General features: G+C 55.1%; 1 protein-coding gene across 6 annotated transcripts in view; it reads right to left on the minus strand.

Moving 5' to 3' along the window:
- Positions 1 to 19826, minus strand: part of LOC138758762 (receptor expression-enhancing protein 6-like) — a 37387-nt gene that overhangs the window by 11335 nt on the left and 6226 nt on the right. For all 6 annotated transcript variants that reach the window (XR_011354419.1, XM_069928120.1, XM_069928119.1 and 3 more), the window contains exons 2-4: positions 4134 to 4227; positions 2473 to 2611; positions 2024 to 2192 (exon numbers count right to left, since the gene is read on the minus strand). Coding sequence is in view for 5 of the 6 variants with exons in the window: in XM_069928116.1 (XP_069784217.1) it covers positions 2024 to 2192; positions 2473 to 2611; positions 4134 to 4227 (402 nt within the window). In the remaining variant the exon portion in view is untranslated. The remainder of the gene's footprint in view (positions 1 to 2023; positions 2193 to 2472; positions 2612 to 4133; positions 4228 to 19826) is intronic.

Consider the following 19826-nt stretch of genomic DNA (forward strand, 5'->3'; position numbering starts at 1 on the left):
CCTGCAGAGATTTTCAGATCACCACAGCCCATGTAGCAAATATATCCTTAAAGACAAGTTAGTCAGTCCACATAATAGGATAAACTTTCATTTTATATCTCGGTAATTTTGATTTTTTTTGCCCAAATCAGATTTGAATCATTGAAACATGTTCATTGTGGTTTAATAATTGTAGCCAACAAGGGCATTCTTTACCCAAAATATAGTAAAGGCCATAGATTCAAGGAAAGGGGAAAGATTTAAAAAGTAATCAAGCACACCTTCTTCCCAGGGGATGGAGAACAAACTGCCAGATGATGGGGCAGTAGGGACATATTTAGACAGATTCATGGATAGGAAAGGTTTAGTGGGATGTCAGCTGAACTCAGTCAAATGAGACTTAGTCAGCATGGTCAAATTGAGGTGATGGACAAGTTTTCTCCATGAATTTTGACTAAAACTGCTGATTACCAACAGTTTAGATGTAATGCCCATCTATTTGGGGATCAGCCCATCTCTGTACAAGGCAACATATGGTGCTAACTAGCATTCTCATTTAACATGCAACAGCCCTCTTAAATTGCCAAATCGCTGTATTCCACCAAATACCAGTGGTACACATTGACCACATCCTTCTACATTAAGCACCTCACAACTTTTGAAAAGTAGCAGAGTTAAACAACTCCTGGAAGTGCAAAAGGGCTGTTTTTCGTCTGTTACATTTGCAAAGTCCCATTCGACAGTCTCCCTCCAGTTCAAAGGGCAAAAATGCACAGATGGTTTTAGGCTCAGGCCCAGAGGGTTCCCATTACATTTTGAAAAATTTAAATTTCAGCTCAATGCAAATATACATTTTAAATGAGATAGACAAGACTCAATCCATCCAATCTCGCATTCTGGAATTGGCATCGGCCTCTTCTCTGCAAGACCTCCTCTTTGACAAAGCCTTACTTTGAATTGTTGTCAATTTTTGACTTCATAACTTCAGCACTTTGAATAAAAATGCACGACATGATAAAATGAAAATGACTCAGTACCTTAATATATACTCAGAACAAGTTGTGCCATTGTAACTTTAGATGCACATAAAGTAGTATCAAGCCAACAGGAATAATTTTAAGACATGGTCTACTTCAAAACAACCCTAATGTGAATTTGGAAAACAAACCATTTACCTTCTTATTTAGGCATATTATTTAATAAATAATTGAGGACTTCTTTCTAATTTAGAACCTTGTAGCACAATATTTTTTCTACTTTGACCTGAAAATCCTTATTTGCTTTTCTTCATCTATTTTGTCCCATTGGGCATTTATTTCAGTCAGCAGCAGGATTATAATGCAGTATAACGGAATAGAGAAATAATTTGCAATCTAAGTACATAGGGAACAAGTGAAAATGGATGTGCCAGTTCTGTTTTGAAGCATTCCAACCAGGCGATTTCATTGTCAAAAATAGACTGACAATAGTTTTTTTTTGGGGGAGGAACATGCAATCTTTCAGTTATGTTGCAAGTACTCCTTCCATTTTTGGAAAACTCAATTTTGAACATATACCATTTCCTAAAGGATGCAGTTTTAGCACAAACACATTTTAATGCAAGAGCACATCGATTCTTTTCTACAAATATAGCCAAGTCATACACATGAATATGCAGAAAGTAGAGATGTACACCAATGTGCACAGTTTGTTTAATTTCGATATATTTCACTGAAATGCCTGTTCTTGTGCTTCGCTAACATGTTCCATAAATTCCATCAGAATGAACAAATAGGTTTTTCTTTAATATCAGTAGAGAAACGAATTGAACAACTTTTTTTAGTGCCTTCTATGCTAAACACCATAATTTTGATTGATTTTCAGAAATCACCAATAAGACGAGCCGCAAACTGCAACTGTATACTTGCCGTAATCATTTAAAAATAGATTTTGTAATAGCAGCAAGGCAGGTGGGATAAAGACAAGTCTTCTACTTCATCCTAAAAGTAAGTCATCTTAATGCACAACTGCCCCGGAGTAGCCAATTATATAATATTTTACTGACCTTCCCTGGTCATGCATTCTGCTGCATCCAGAGCCTTGCTACTGAGGTCATTAACAACACTATCCACTCTGGCATGATGCTTGAGGAACAGTGGGCGGACAATTCGATTGTAGATGACCTGAGAACCATTCCACGCGACCGGTGCCATGCACCATAGCAGGAAAAGACACTGCAGGCAAAAAACTCCAACATTAGCAACTAAATCCAAACAATAAAGCCCAGCAATCCATTAAATTAGAGGATGCTTTATCATGAAAATACAACAAATCTCACATCCTGAAAATTTGAGCACACAAACAAGAATTCAATTGAACTGAGAACAGTTCTCACTTCATCTATTTCTAGTGCTCCAGAGCTTCGGTTATCAGTAAAGAATGCATTAGATTTGGCAATATTGTGAACATTAAAAATTCCAGAGATCAATTTATTCATTTAAAAGGTGTACAGACCTTGCCCACATAATAAAAGGGAAACCAATAGAGGAAAATATCCGAGAAGAATTCAGCAACACTGAATATTCCATATACCACCCAATACGTCAGCCATTTTGTGTCATCATCTTTATTTGTGCTTTCAATAGCTTTGATTCTGAAAAAGGAACATTAACATTCATCATAATTATGCTGCAAAAACATGCCAACATTAATTTAAAAATGGAGGAACACTTTGCTTTTCAAAACAGTTATCAAAATACGAATTGCAAATGTCATTCTTTTTCGGAAAATGGATGCTTTGCTTCATTTTAATGCACAGAGGAACAGTTACTTACAAAAACAAAATTGAAATAGGATTCTTTTTTTAAATATACAAAGTGTTGGAAAAATTCAGCAGGCCAGCAGCATTTCAATATCACAATTTATTATTCCAACTGGATACGCTCTTTGCTGCAAAGTTGTGATTACAATTGAGAAAAAAAGATTGTGATCCTAGGAGTCGAGTTTCCCCTTTCATTTATCTTTTCTATTAGCAAAAGCTCATGCAAGTTTATTGGACCAGATGATTAAACTTGTGTGGTCTAAACCACTTCCATCACCAAGCTGGTAGTAATGATCATCAAGTAAAAATTCTACACCCAAAGTGATTACATATCAAATTACACATTTTCTCATGTTTTCTTGGTCCAAGGAAACAGCCATTCAATTGAATTTATTTACTGGAAAAAAATGGGACTGACAAGTTGATCAAGATAGCCAGAACTGATTTAATGAACCAAATGGTTGCCCCCAGGGTTGTAATGACAATTTATGTGGCCTCCACCCACTAAAACCATGGAACAGGCATCAGTAATGAGACCACTTAACACTTAATGATTGAAAAGTACAGAATACAAGCAGAAATTAGATACTGCTTCAAGGAACTGAAACAGAACTTGGGGTGGCTGAAAACTGCATGTATACTAAATTAAAAGCAGGCAAAAGTTACAGGGGTTCTAACTCGGTTGGATGCAGCACTGACATGCTTATTGATACCAAGGTGGTCAAACTAATGCCGACACATTCAGTCCTTCAAGATACTGCAAGGGCTGTGTGGCATTTGCAGCTTCTAATCTACATTGTTATCGCATGTGCAAATAAGTAAAATGGGATAGAACTTAAAGCCAGATATCCTTTTCTGAAGACAATCAATACCTAAAGCAGTGGTTCTCAACCTCCCCTCCCCCTCACATGCCACCTTAAGTAATCCCAACTAACACCATGTGGATTATTTAAAGTGGTATGTGAGTGGAAAAGATTGAGAACTACTGATAAAGTAATTGCAAAGGCTGACATAACACATCCAAAGGCATTCTACATAGTGTTCATTATTCTTTCAAAACATGTTTTGGGTGAATTAATATCACAAGCAAAAAGTTGCAGAATATAGTTTCCAGCTCATCCAACTCAAATTTTGTGACAGGATCCTATTTTTCACTGTTCATCTTATCATGCAACATACAGCAGTCACATTAGGATTTGAACTGCTAAAGGAAGCAGTAACATTGAATTTTTCTACTGAACAGAATAATAAAGGCCGAGTTAACCAAAAAAACTGACAATTTATACAAAGTCAAAACATGCACTATGTTATACAAAGTGTATTGAGTAATTTCCCCCAAAATATTCATACTTACGAAAAATAAGCTGGATACACAAACCCAATCAAATTGCACAATAAAGATGCTCCATATCCAAACACAAGATATACACCAAGGAAGGTCATTGAACCTGCAAAAAGGCATACAAAAAGATCAATGAGATCACTGTCAAACAGCTTTTAAGAGAAACCCATTTAGAGGGCACCACAAGATTATAGTGTTGCCCAACTGCAAAAAATAGGAAGAGAGCATTTTGACTTGGGATCAACAAACCTCAACTTTGGTGATACAGTTAAAATTTCTCATGAATCAGCAGTCTTAAATAAAAACAGGGGAATGAGATATACCCTCAATCCGGTGACTCCAGAGAAAGTAAGGAGATTCAGCACCTCAAGTCTGCACACACTTTTTACATTTAGTCCACAGAAGAACCCATTTAAAATTTTTCTCCATGTGCTCTTTAACTTTTTGCCTAGTTTTACCATACAGCGATCCAAAGTGCTGTTGTAATACTACGCCTTTTATTTCAAAAGTGGCTTTGATATTTGAATTTTTGACCACTTTAGAAAAGAGACTGGGGGACAAATGGGTTGGTACATATACAAAGACCATTTCAAGATCCCATTCCACTTGATATTTTGATCATCTACTTCAAGGTAACAACAGTAATGCAGTTCCAAAGTCTGATTAGTTTATCCATATTCAAATCACACTCAAATTAATTAACATTTATGAAAATGGATATTAGAATTGATTTAACTTTATTTAGTATTTTTTCAATAAAAATAAACAGACTTTTACAGAATAAGTAGTCTAATAATAAAAAAACAGTAAAATAAACCCATCCCCTTCCCCCTCCCACAACAGATTCCTAAAGGGAAGCATTAAAAATACACAAAAACATTCAGTAACTTACAATATTACTAAATTCATATTCTTCACATATGGTGTCCACATATTAACAAAAAAATCAATTATTATGTAAATTATGTTTTTTTTTCCTCCATATAGATACACGACTTCAACTCATTATGCCATTGAACTACATTTAACTCCGCTGCATCTTTCCAAGACATAGCAATACATTACGAGCAACTGTCAATGTTAGACGAATAAATGCTGTCTGAAACTTGCCCAACCCCAAGTCCCCGCACGGAGCAAGATGGCCCAACCCCAAGTCCCCGCACGGAGCAAGATGGCCCAACCCCAAGTCCCCGCACGGAGCAAGATGGCCCAACCCCAAGTCCCCGCACGGAGCAAGATGGCCCAACCCCAAGTCCCCGCACGGAGCAAGATGGCCCAACCCCAAGTCCCCGCACGGAGCAAGATGGCCCAACCCCAAGTCCCCGCACGGAGCAAGATGGCCCAACCCCAAGTCCCCGCACGGAGCAAGATGGCCCAACCCCAAGTCCCCGCACGGAGCAAGATGGCCCAACCCCAAGTCCCCGCACGGAGCAAGATGGCCCAACCCCAAGTCCCCGCACGGAGCAAGATGGCCCAACCCCAAGTCCCCGCACGGAGCAAGATGGCCCAACCCCAAGTCCCCGCACGGAGCAAGATGGCCCAACCCCAAGTCCCCGCACGGAGCAAGATGGCCCAACCCCAAGTCCCCGCACGGAGCAAGATGGCCCAACCCCAAGTCCCCGCACGGAGCAAGATGGCCCAACCCCAAGTCCCCGCACGGAGCAAGATGGCCCAACCCCAAGTCCCCGCACGGAGCAAGATGGCCCAACCCCAAGTCCCCGCACGGAGCAAGATGGCCCAACCCCAAGTCCCCGCACGGAGCAAGATGGCCCAACCCCAAGTCCCCGCACGGAGCAAGATGGCCCAACCCCAAGTCCCCGCACGGAGCAAGATGGCCCAACCCCAAGTCCCCGCACGGAGCAAGATGGCCCAACCCCAAGTCCCCGCACGGAGCAAGATGGCCCAACCCCAAGTCCCCGCACGGAGCAAGATGGCCCAACCCCAAGTCCCCGCACGGAGCAAGATGGCCCAACCCCAAGTCCCCGCACGGAGCAAGATGGCCCAACCCCAAGTCCCCGCACGGAGCAAGATGGCCCAACCCCAAGTCCCCGCACGGAGCAAGATGGCCCAACCCCAAGTCCCCGCACGGAGCAAGATGGCCCAACCCCAAGTCCCCGCACGGAGCAAGATGGCCCAACCCCAAGTCCCCGCACGGAGCAAGATGGCCCAACCCCAAGTCCCCGCACGGAGCAAGATGGCCCAACCCCAAGTCCCCGCACGGAGCAAGATGGCCCAACCCCAAGTCCCCGCACGGAGCAAGATGGCCCAACCCCAAGTCCCCGCACGGAGCAAGATGGCCCAACCCCAAGTCCCCGCACGGAGCAAGATGGCCCAACCCCAAGTCCCCGCACGGAGCAAGATGGCCCAACCCCAAGTCCCCGCACGGAGCAAGATGGCCCAACCCCAAGTCCCCGCACGGAGCAAGATGGCCCAACCCCAAGTCCCCGCACGGAGCAAGATGGCCCAACCCCAAGTCCCCGCACGGAGCAAGATGGCCCAACCCCAAGTCCCCGCACGGAGCAAGATGGCCCAACCCCAAGTCCCCGCACGGAGCAAGATGGCCCAACCCCAAGTCCCCGCACGGAGCAAGATGGCCCAACCCCAAGTCCCCGCACGGAGCAAGATGGCCCAACCCCAAGTCCCCGCACGGAGCAAGATGGCCCAACCCCAAGTCCCCGCACGGAGCAAGATGGCCCAACCCCAAGTCCCCGCACGGAGCAAGATGGCCCAACCCCAAGTCCCCGCACGGAGCAAGATGGCCCAACCCCAAGTCCCCGCACGGAGCAAGATGGCCCAACCCCAAGTCCCCGCACGGAGCAAGATGGCCCAACCCCAAGTCCCCGCACGGAGCAAGATGGCCCAACCCCAAGTCCCCGCACGGAGCAAGATGGCCCAACCCCAAGTCCCCGCACGGAGCAAGATGGCCCAACCCCAAGTCCCCGCACGGAGCAAGATGGCCCAACCCCAAGTCCCCGCACGGAGCAAGATGGCCCAACCCCAAGTCCCCGCACGGAGCAAGATGGCCCAACCCCAAGTCCCCGCACGGAGCAAGATGGCCCAACCCCAAGTCCCCGCACGGAGCAAGATGGCCCAACCCCAAGTCCCCGCACGGAGCAAGATGGCCCAACCCCAAGTCCCCGCACGGAGCAAGATGGCCCAACCCCAAGTCCCCGCACGGAGCAAGATGGCCCAACCCCAAGTCCCCGCACGGAGCAAGATGGCCCAACCCCAAGTCCCCGCACGGAGCAAGATGGCCCAACCCCAAGTCCCCGCACGGAGCAAGATGGCCCAACCCCAAGTCCCCGCACGGAGCAAGATGGCCCAACCCCAAGTCCCCGCACGGAGCAAGATGGCCCAACCCCAAGTCCCCGCACGGAGCAAGATGGCCCAACCCCAAGTCCCCGCACGGAGCAAGATGGCCCAACCCCAAGTCCCCGCACGGAGCAAGATGGCCCAACCCCAAGTCCCCGCACGGAGCAAGATGGCCCAACCCCAAGTCCCCGCACGGAGCAAGATGGCCCAACCCCAAGTCCCCGCACGGAGCAAGATGGCCCAACCCCAAGTCCCCGCACGGAGCAAGATGGCCCAACCCCAAGTCCCCGCACGGAGCAAGATGGCCCAACCCCAAGTCCCCGCACGGAGCAAGATGGCCCAACCCCAAGTCCCCGCACGGAGCAAGATGGCCCAACCCCAAGTCCCCGCACGGAGCAAGATGGCCCAACCCCAAGTCCCCGCACGGAGCAAGATGGCCCAACCCCAAGTCCCCGCACGGAGCAAGATGGCCCAACCCCAAGTCCCCGCACGGAGCAAGATGGCCCAACCCCAAGTCCCCGCACGGAGCAAGATGGCCCAACCCCAAGTCCCCGCACGGAGCAAGATGGCCCAACCCCAAGTCCCCGCACGGAGCAAGATGGCCCAACCCCAAGTCCCCGCACGGAGCAGGATGGCCCAACCCCAAGTCCCCGCACGGAGCAGGATGGCCCAACCCCAAGTGCCCGCACGGAGCAGGATGGCCCAACCCCAAGTGCCCGCACGGAGCAGGATGGCCCAACCCCAAGTGCCCGCACGGAGCAGGATGGCCCAACCCCAAGTGCCCGCACGGAGCAGGATGGCCCAACCCCAAGTGCCCGCACGGAGCAGGATGGCCCAACCCCAAGTGCCCGCACGGAGCAGGATGGCCCAACCCCAAGTGCCCGCACGGAGCAGGATGGCCCAACCCCAAGTCCCCGCACGGAGCAGGATGGCCCAACCCCAAGTCCCCGCACGGAGCAGGATGGCCCAACCCCAAGTCCCCGCACGGAGCAGGATGGCCCAACCCCAAGTCCCCGCACGGAGCCAACCCCAAGTCCCCGCACGGAGCAACCCCAAGTCCCCGCACGGAGCAACCCCAAGTCCCCGCACGGAGCAACCCCAAGTCCCCGCACGGAGCAACCCCAAGTCCCCGCACGGAGCAACCCCAAGTCCCCGCACGGAGCAACCCCAAGTCCCCGCACGGAGCAACCCCAAGTCCCCGCACGGAGCAACCCCAAGTCCCCGCACGGAGCAACCCCAAGTCCCCGCACGGAGCAACCCCAAGTCCCCGCACGGAGCAACCCCAAGTCCCCGCACGGAGCAACCCCAAGTCCCCGCACGGAGCAACCCCAAGTCCCCGCACGGAGCAACCCCAAGTCCCCGCACGGAGCAACCCCAAGTCCCCGCACGGAGCAACCCCAAGTCCCCGCACGGAGCAACCCCAAGTCCCCGCACGGAGCAACCCCAAGTCCCCGCACGGAGCAACCCCAAGTCCCCGCACGGAGCAACCCCAAGTCCCCGCACGGAGCAACCCCAAGTCCCCGCACGGAGCAACCCCAAGTCCCCGCACGGAGCAACCCCAAGTCCCCGCACGGAGCAACCCCAAGTCCCCGCACGGAGCAACCCCAAGTCCCCGCACGGAGCAACCCCAAGTCCCCGCACGGAGCAACCCCAAGTCCCCGCACGGAGCAACCCCAAGTCCCCGCACGGAGCAACCCCAAGTCCCCGCACGGAGCAACCCCAAGTCCCCGCACGGAGCAACCCCAAGTCCCCGCACGGAGCAACCCCAAGTCCCCGCACGGAGCAACCCCAAGTCCCCGCACGGAGCAACCCCAAGTCCCCGCACGGAGCAACCCCAAGTCCCCGCACGGAGCAACCCCAAGTCCCCGCACGGAGCAACCCCAAGTCCCCGCACGGAGCAACCCCAAGTCCCCGCACGGAGCAACCCCAAGTCCCCGCACGGAGCAACCCCAAGTCCCCGCACGGAGCAACCCCAAGTCCCCGCACGGAGCAACCCCAAGTCCCCGCACGGAGCAACCCCAAGTCCCCGCACGGAGCAACCCCAAGTCCCCGCACGGAGCAACCCCAAGTCCCCGCACGGAGCAACCCCAAGTCCCCGCACGGAGCAACCCCAAGTCCCCGCACGGAGCAACCCCAAGTCCCCGCACGGAGCAACCCCAAGTCCCCGCACGGAGCAACCCCAAGTCCCCGCACGGAGCAACCCCAAGTCCCCGCACGGAGCAACCCCAAGTCCCCGCACGGAGCAACCCCAAGTCCCCGCACGGAGCAACCCCAAGTCCCCGCACGGAGCAACCCCAAGTCCCCGCACGGAGCAACCCCAAGTCCCCGCACGGAGCAACCCCAAGTCCCCGCACGGAGCAACCCCAAGTCCCCGCACGGAGCAACCCCAAGTCCCCGCACGGAGCAACCCCAAGTCCCCGCACGGAGCAACCCCAAGTCCCCGCACGGAGCAACCCCAAGTCCCCGCACGGAGCAACCCCAAGTCCCCGCACGGAGCAACCCCAAGTCCCCGCACGGAGCAACCCCAAGTCCCCGCACGGAGCAACCCCAAGTCCCCGCACGGAGCAACCCCAAGTCCCCGCACGGAGCAACCCCAAGTCCCCGCACGGAGCAACCCCAAGTCCCCGCACGGAGCAACCCCAAGTCCCCGCACGGAGCAACCCCAAGTCCCCGCACGGAGCAACCCCAAGTCCCCGCACGGAGCAACCCCAAGTCCCCGCACGGAGCAACCCCAAGTCCCCGCACGGAGCAACCCCAAGTCCCCGCACGGAGCAACCCCAAGTCCCCGCACGGAGCAACCCCAAGTCCCCGCACGGAGCAACCCCAAGTCCCCGCACGGAGCAACCCCAAGTCCCCGCACGGAGCAACCCCAAGTCCCCGCACGGAGCAACCCCAAGTCCCCGCACGGAGCAACCCCAAGTCCCCGCACGGAGCAACCCCAAGTCCCCGCACGGAGCAACCCCAAGTCCCCGCACGGAGCAACCCCAAGTCCCCGCACGGAGCAACCCCAAGTCCCCGCACGGAGCAACCCCAAGTCCCCGCACGGAGCAACCCCAAGTCCCCGCACGGAGCAACCCCAAGTCCCCGCACGGAGCAACCCCAAGTCCCCGCACGGAGCAACCCCAAGTCCCCGCACGGAGCAACCCCAAGTCCCCGCACGGAGCAACCCCAAGTCCCCGCACGGAGCAACCCCAAGTCCCCGCACGGAGCAACCCCAAGTCCCCGCACGGAGCAACCCCAAGTCCCCGCACGGAGCAACCCCAAGTCCACGCACGGAGCAACCCCAAGTCCACGCACGGAGCAACCCCAAGTCCACGCACGGAGCAACCCCAAGTCCACGCACGGAGCAACCCCAAGTCCACGCACGGAGCAACCCCAAGTCCACGCACGGAGCAACCCCAAGTCCACGCACGGAGCAACCCCAAGTCCACGCACGGAGCAACCCCAAGTCCCCTCACGGAGTAACCCCAAGTCCCCTCACGGAGTAACCCCAAGTCCCCTCACGGAGTAAGATGGCCCAACCCCAAGTCCCCTCACGGAGTAAGATGGCCCAACCCCAAGTCCCCTCACGGAGTAAGATGGCCCAACCCCAAGTCCCCTCACGGAGTAAGATGGCCCAACCCCAAGTCCCCGCACGGAGTAACCCCAAGTCCCCGCACGGAGTAACCCCAAGTCCCCGCACGGAGTAACCCCAAGTCCACGCACGGAGTAACCCCAAGTCCACGCACGGAGTAACCCCAAGTCCACGCACGGAGTAACCCCAAGTCCACGCACGGAGTAACCCCAAGTCCACGCACGGAGTAACCCCAAGTCCACGCACGGAGTAACCCCAAGTCCACGCACGGAGTAACCCCAAGTCCACGCACGGAGTAACCCCAAGTCCACGCACGGAGTAACCCCAAGTCCACGCACGGAGTAACCCCAAGTCCACGCACGGAGTAACCCCAAGTCCACGCACGGAGTAACCCCAAGTCCACGCACGGAGTAACCCCAAGTCCACGCACGGAGTAACCCCAAGTCCACGCACGGAGTAACCCCAAGTCCCCTCACGGAGTAAAATGGCCCAGCCCCAAGTCCCCTCACGGAGTAAAATGGCCCAGCCCCAAGTCCACTCACGGAGTAAAATGGCCCAACCCCAAGTCCCCTCACGGAGTAAAATGGCCCAACCCCAAGTCCCCTCACGGAGTAAGATGGCCCAACCCCAAGTCCCCTCACGGAGTAAGATGGCCCAACCCCAAGTCCCCTCACGGAGTAAGATGGCCCAACCCCAAGTCCCGTCACGGAGTAAGATGGCCCAACCCCAAGTCCCGTCACGGAGTAAGATGGCCCAACCCCAAGTCCCCTCACGGAGTAAGATGGCCCAACCCCAAGTCCCCTCACGGAGTAAGATGGCCCAACCCCAAGTCCCCTCACGGAGTAAGATGGCCCAACCCCAAGTCCCCTCACGGAGTAAGATGGCCCAACCCCAAGTCCCCTCACGGAGTAAGATGGCCCAACCCCAAACCCCCTCACGGAGTAAGATGGCCCAACCCCAAACCCCCACACGGAGTAAGATGGCCCAACCCCAAGCCCCCTCACGGAGTAAGATGGCCCAACCCCAAGCCCCCTCACGGAGTAAGATGGCCCAACCCCAAGCCCCCTCACGGAGTAAGATGGCCCAACCCCAAGTCCACGCACGGAGTAAGATGGCCCAACCCCAAGTCCACGCACGGAGTAAGATGGCCCAACCCCAAGTCCACGCACGGAGTAAGATGGCCCAACCCCAAGTCCACGCACGGAGTAAGATGGCCCAACCCCAAGTCCACGCACGGAGTAAGATGGCCCAACCCCAAGTCCACGCACGGAGTAAGATGGCCCAACCCCAAGTCCACGCACGGAGTAAGATGGCCCAACCCCAAGTCCACGCACGGAGTAAGATGGCCCAACCCCAAGTCCACGCACGGAGTAAGATGGCCCAACCCCAAGTCCACGCACGGAGTAAGATGGCCCAACCCCAAGTCCACGCACAGAGTAAGATGGCCCAACCCCAAGTCCACGCACGGAGTAAGATGGCCCAACCCCAAGTCCACGCACGGAGTAAGATGGCCCAACCCCAAGTCCACGCACGGAGTAAGATGGCCCAACCCCAAGTCCACGCACGGAGTAAGATGGCCCAACCCCAAGTCCACGCACGGAGTAAGATGGCCCAACCCCAAGTCCACGCACGGAGTAGATGGCCCAACCCCAAGTCCACGCACGGAGTAGATGGCCCAACCCCAAGTCCACGCACGGAGTAAGATGGCCCAACCCCAAGTCCCCTCACGGAGTAAGATGGCCCAACCCCAAGTCCCCTCACGGAGTAAAATGGCCCAACCCCAAGTCCCCTCACGGAGTAAGATGGCCCAACCCCAAGTCCACGCACGGAGTAAGATGGCCCAACCCCAAGTCCACGCACGGAGTAAGATGGCCCAACCCCAAGTCCACGCACGGAGTAAGATGGCCCAAACCCAAGTCCACGCACGGAGTAAGATGGCCCAAACCCAAGTCCACGCACGGAGTAAGATGGCCCAACCCCAAGTCCACGCACGGAGTAAGATGGCCCAACCCCAAGTCCACGCACGGAGTAAGATGGCCCAACCCCAAGTCCACGCACTGAGTAAGATGGCCCAACCCCAAGTCCACGCACGGAGTAAGATGGCCCAACCCCAAGTCCACGCACGGAGTAAGATGGCCCAACCCCAAGTCCACGCACGGAGTAAGATGGCCCAACCCCAAGTCCACGCACGGAGTAAGATGGCCCAACCCCAAGTCCACGCACGGAGTAAGATGGCCCAACCCCAAGTCCCCTCACGGAGTAAGATGGCCCAACCCCAAGTCCCCTCACGGAGTAAAATGGCCCAACCCCAAGTCCCCTCACGGAGTAAAATGGCCAAACCCAAGTCCCCTCACGGAGTAAAATGGCCAAACCCAAGTCCCCTCACGGAGTAACATGGCCAAACCCAAGTCCCCTCACGGAGTAAGATGGCCCAACCCCAAGTCCCCTCACGGAGTAAGATGGCCCAACCCCAAGTCCCCTCACGGAGTAAGATGGCCCAACCCCAAGTCCCCTCACGGAGTAAGATGGCCCAACCCCAAGTCCCCTCACGGAGTAAGATGGCCCAACCCCAAGTCCCCTCACGGAGTAAGATGGCCCAACCCCAAGTCCCCTCACGGAGTAAGATGGCCCAACCCCAAGTCCCCGCACGGAGTAAGATGGCCCAACCCCAAGTCCACGCACGGAGTAAGATGGCCCAACCCCAAGTCCACGCACGGAGTAAGATGGCCCAACCCCAAGTCCACGCACGGAGTAAGATGGCCCAACCCCAAGTCCACGCACGGAGTAAGATGGCCCAACCCCAAGTCCACGCACGGAGTAAGATGGCCCAACCCCAAGTCCACGCACGGAGTAAGATGGCCCAACCCCAAGTCCACGCACGGAGTAAGATGGCCCAACCCCAAGTCCACGCACGGAGTAAGATGGCCCAACCCCAAGTCCACGCACGGAGTAAGATGGCCCAACCCCAAGTCCACGCACGGAGTAAGATGGCCCAACCCCAAGTCCACGCACGGAGTAAGATGGCCCAACCCCAAGTCCACGCACGGAGTAAGATGGCCCAACCCCAAGTCCACGCACGGAGTAAGATGGCCCAACCCCAAGTCCACGCACGGAGTAAGATGGCCCAACCCCAAGTCCACGCACGGAGTAAGATGGCCCAACCCCAAGTCCACGCACGGAGTAAGATGGCCCAACCCCAAGTCCACGCACGGAGTAAGATGGCCCAACCCCAAGTCCACGCACGGAGTAAGATGGCCCAACCCCAAGTCCACGCACGGAGTAAGATGGCCCAACCCCAAGTCCACGCACGGAGTAAGATGGCCCAACCCCAAGTCCACGCACGGAGTAAGATGGCCCAACCCCAAGTCCACGCACGGAGTAAGATGGCCCAACCCCAAGTCCACGCACGGAGTAAGATGGCCCAACCCCAAGTCCACGCACGGAGTAAGATGGCCCAACCCCAAGTCCACGCACGGAGTAAGATGGCCCAACCCCAAGTCCACGCACGGAGTAAGATGGCCCAACCCCAAGTCCACGCACGGAGTAAGATGGCCCAACCCCAAGTCCACGCACGGAGTAAGATGGCCCAACCCCAAGTCCACGCACGGAGTAAGATGGCCCAACCCCAAGTCCACGCACGGAGTAAGATGGCCCAACCCCAAGTCCACGCACGGAGTAAGATGGCCCAACCCCAAGTCCACGCACGGAGTAAGATGGCCCAACCCCAAGTCCACGCACGGAGTAAGATGGCCCAACCCCAAGTCCACGCACGGAGTAAGATGGCCCAACCCCAAGTCCACGCACGGAGTAAGATGGCCCAACCCCAAGTCCACGCACGGAGTAAGATGGCCCAACCCCAAGTCCACGCACGGAGTAAGATGGCCCAACGCCAAGTCCACGCACGGAGTAAGATGGCCCAACGCCAAGTCCACGCACGGAGTAAGATGGCCCAACGCCAAGTCCACGCACGGAGTAAGATGGCCCAACGCCAAGTCCACGCACGGAGTAAGATGGCCCAACCCCAAGTCCACGCACGGAGTATGATGGCCCAACCCCAAGTCCACGCACGGAGTAAGATGGCCCAACCCCAAGTCCACGCACGGAGTAAGATGGCCCAACCCCAAGTCCACGCACGGAGTAAGATGGCCCAACCCCAAGTCCACGCACGGAGTAAGATGGCCCAACCCCAAGTCCACGCACGGAGTAAGATGGCCCAACCCCAAGTCCACGCACGGAGTAAGATGGCCCAACCCCAAGTCCACGCACGGAGTAAGATGGCCCAACCCCAAGTCCACGCACGGAGTAAGAAGGCCCAACCCCAAGTCCACGCACGGAGTAAGATGGCCCAACCCCAAGTCCACGCACGGAGTAGATGGCCCAACCCCAAGTCCACGCACGGAGTAAGATGGCCCAACCCCAAGTCCACGCACGGAGTAAGATGGCCCAACCCCAAGTCCACGCACGGAGTAAGATGGCCCAACCCCAAGTCCACGCACGGAGTAAGATGGCCCAACCCCAAGTCCACGCACGGAGTAAGATGGCCCAACCCCAAGTCCACGCACGGAGTAAGATGGCCCAACCCCAAGTCCACGCACGGAGTAAGATGGCCCAACCCCAAGTCCACGCACGGAGTAAGATGGCCCAACCCCAAGTCCACGCACGGAGTAAGATGGCCCAACCCCAAGTCCACGCACGGAGTAAGATGGCCCAACCCCAAGTCCACGCACGGAGTAAGATGGCCCAACCCCAAGTCCACGCACGGAGTAAGATGGCCCAACCCCAAGTCCACGCACGGAGTAAGATGGCCCAACCCCAAGTCCACGCACGGAGTAAGATGGCCCAACCCCAAGTCCCCTCACGGAGTAAGATGGCCCAACCCCAAGTCCCCTCACGGAGTAAGATGGCCCAACCCCAAGTCCCCTCACGGAGTAAAATGGCCCAACCCCAAGTCCCCTCACGGAGTAAAATGGCCCAACCCCAAGTCCCCTCACGGAGTAAAATGGCCCAACCCCAAGTCCCCTCACGGAGTAAAATGGCCCAACCCCAAGTCCCCTCACGGAGTAAAATGGCCCAACCCCAAGTCCCCTCACGGAGTAAAATGGCCCAACCCCAAGTCCCCTCACGGAGTAAAATGGCCCAACCCCAAGTCCCCTCACGGAGTAAAATGGCCCAACCCCAAGTCCCCTCACGGAGTAAAATGGCCCAACCCCAAGTCCCCTCACGGAGTAAAATGGCCCAACCCCAAGTCCCCTCACGGAGTAAAATGGCCCAACCCCAAGTCCCCTCACGGAGTAAAATGGCCCAACCCCAAGTCCCCTCACGGAGTAAAATGGCCCAACCCCAAGTCCCCTCACGGAGTAAAATGGCCCAACCCCAAGTCCCCTCACGGAGTAAAATGGCCCAACCCCAAGTCCCCTCACGGAGTAAAATGGCCCAACCCCAAGTCCCCTCACGGAGTAAAATGGCCCAACCCCAAACCCCCTCACGGAGTAAGATGGCCCAACCCCAAGCCCCCTCACGGAGTAAGATGGCCCAACCCCAAGCCCCCTCACGGAGTAAGATGGCCCAACCCCAAGCCCCCTCACGGAGTAAGATGGCCCAACCCCAAGCCCCCTCACGGAGTAAGATGGCCCAACCCCAAGCCCACGCACGGAGTAAGATGGCCCAACCCCAAGTCCACGCACGGAGTAAGATGGCCCAACCCCAAGTCCACGCACGGAGTAAGATGGCCCAACCCCAAGTCCACGCACGGAGTAAGATGGCCCAACCCCAAGTCCACGCACGGAGTAAGATGGCCCAACCCCAAGTCCACGCACGGAGTAAGATGGCCCAACCCCAAGTCCACGCACGGAGTAAGATGGCCCAACCCCAAGTCCACGCACGGAGTAAGATGGCCCAACCCCAAGTCCACGCACGGAGTAAGATGGCCCAACCCCAAGTCCCCTCACGGAGTAAAATGGCCCAACCCCAAGTCCCCTCACGGAGTAAGATGGCCCAACCCCAAGTCCACGCACGGAGTAAGATGGCCCAACCCCAAGTCCACGCACGGAGTAAGATGGCCCAACCCCAAGTCCACGCACGGAGTAAGATGGCCCAACCCCAAGTCCACGCACGGAGTAAGATGGCCCAACCCCAAGTCCACGCACGGAGTAAGATGACCCAACCCCAAGTCCACGCACGGAGTAAGATGGCCCAACCCCAAGTCCACGCACGGAGTAAGATGGCCCAACCCCAAGTCCACGCACTGAGTAAGATGGCCCAACCCCAAGTCCACGCACTGAGTAAGATGGCCCAACCCCAAGTCCACGCACGGAGTAAGATGGCCCAACCCCAAGTCCACGCACGGAGTAAGATGGCCCAACCCCAAGTCCCCTCACGGAGTAAAATGGCCCAACCCCAAGTCCTCTCACGGAGTAAGATGGCCCAACCCCAAGTCCCCTCACGGAGTAAGATGGCCCAACCCCAAGTCCCCTCACGGAGTAAGATGGCCCAACCCCAAGTCCCCTCACGGAGTAAGATGGCCCAACCCCAAGTCCCCTCACGGAGTAAGATGGCCCAACCCCAAGTCCCCTCACGGAGTAAGATGGCCCAACCCCAAGTCCACGCACGGAGTAAGATGGCCCAACCCCAAGTCCACGCACGGAGTAAGATGGCCCAACCCCAAGTCCACGCACGGAGTAAGATGGCCCAACCCCAAGTCCACGCACGGAGTAAGATGGCCCAACCCCAAGTCCACGCACGGAGTAAGATGGCCCAACCCCAAGTCCACGCACGGAGTAAGATGGCCCAACCCCAAGTCCACGCACGGAGTAAGATGGCCCAACCCCAAGTCCACGCACGGAGTAAGATGGCCCAACCCCAAGTCCACGCACGGAGTAAGATGGCCCAACCCCAAGTCCACGCACGGAGTAAGATGGCCCAACCCCAAGTCCACGCACGGAGTAAGATGGCCCAACCCCAAGTCCACGCACGGAGTAAGATGGCCCAACCCCAAGTCCACGCACGGAGTAAGATGGCCCAACCCCAAGTCCACGCACGGAGTAAGATGGCCCAACCCCAAGTCCACGCACGGAGTAAGATGGCCCAACCCCAAGTCCACGCACGGAGTAAGATGGCCCAACCCCAAGTCCACGCACGGAGTAAGATGGCCCAACCCCAAGTCCACGCACGGAGTAAGATGGCCCAACCCCAAGTCCACGCACGGAGTAAGATGGCCCAACCCCAAGTCCACGCACGGAGTAAGATGGCCCAACCCCAAGTCCACGCACGGAGTAAGATGGCCCAACCCCAAGTCCACGCACGGAGTAAGATGGCCCAACCCCAAGTCCACGCACGGAGTAAGATGGCCCAACCCCAAGTCCACGCACGGAGTAAGATGGCCCAACCCCAAGTCCACGCACGGAGTAAGATGGCCCAACCCCAAGTCCACGCACGGAGTAAGATGGCCCAACCCCAAGTCCACGCACGGAGTAAGATGGCCCAACCCCAAGTCCACGCACGGAGTAAGATGGCCCAACCCCAAGTCCACGCACGGAGTAAGATGGCCCAACCCCAAGTCCACGCACGGAGTAAGATGGCCCAACCCCAAGTCCACGCACGGAGTAAGATGGCCCAACCCCAAGTCCACGCACGGAGTAAGATGGCCCAACCCCAAGTCCACGCACGGAGTAAGATGGCCCAACCCCAAGTCCACGCACGGAGTAAGATGGCCCAACCCCAAGTCCACGCACGGAGTAAGATGGCCCAACCCCAAGTCCACGCACGGAGTAAGATGGCCCAACCCCAAGTCCACGCACGGAGTAAGATGGCCCAACCCCAAGTCCACGCACGGAGTAAGATGGCCCAACCCCAAGTCCACGCACGGAGTAAGATGGCCCAACCCCAAGTCCACGCACGGAGTAAGATGGCCCAACCCCAAGTCCACGCACGGAGTAAGATGGCCCAACCCCAAGTCCACGCACGGAGTAAGATGGCCCAACCCCAAGTCCACGCACGGAGTAAGATGGCCCAACCCCAAGTCCACGCACGGAGTAAGATGGCCCAACCCCAAGTCCACACACGGAGTAAGATGGCCCAACCCCAAGTCCACGCACGGAGTAAGATGGCCCAACCCCAAGTCCACGCACGGAGTAAGATGGCCCAACCCCAAGTCCACGCACGGAGTAAGATGGCCCAACCCCAAGTCCACGCACGGAGTAAGATGGCCCAACCCCAAGTCCACGCACGGAGTAAAATGGCACAACCCCAAGTCCACTCACGGAGTAAAATGACCAAACAAAAAAAATTTGGGGATCTAAAGGAAATTGAATTTTAAACAAATTTTGAAGAAATTTCCTAATTAAACCAGAAAGAACGAACTTTATCACAAAACCAAACAGAATGTATAAATATTCCAACACTTAATCCACACCTAAAACACAAATCTGAATAATTAAATCCATATTTTTTCAATTTTCAGGGGTTAAATATAACTGATGCAAAAAATTATAACCATACTATATCTTACATTAATTAATTTAGTCAACCCATAATTTTTTGATATATTTTGATATTAGAATAATTTGAAAAAATCTGCTCACTTCACAAGCCCAGAGTTGGTGTTTAAACTAAAGACCATTCTATAATCTGGTCAAAGTAGCTCAGGTACAGCAACAAATTAAAATGTGTATTTGTCTCTCCCATTTTTAAAAAAAATCTACTTCTATTCTAAACTTTTGGTATATCGGCCTGGCATCATTTGTCTTGAAAGTCTCTCAGGCCGTAAAGTGAGAGACAATAGGTAGAAATTCCTTCCATGGCTGCTTAAACAAGACAAGAAA

This window comes from Narcine bancroftii, chromosome 3, assembly GCF_036971445.1.
Source record: "Narcine bancroftii isolate sNarBan1 chromosome 3, sNarBan1.hap1, whole genome shotgun sequence".
NCBI lineage: Eukaryota > Metazoa > Chordata > Chondrichthyes > Torpediniformes > Narcinidae > Narcine > Narcine bancroftii.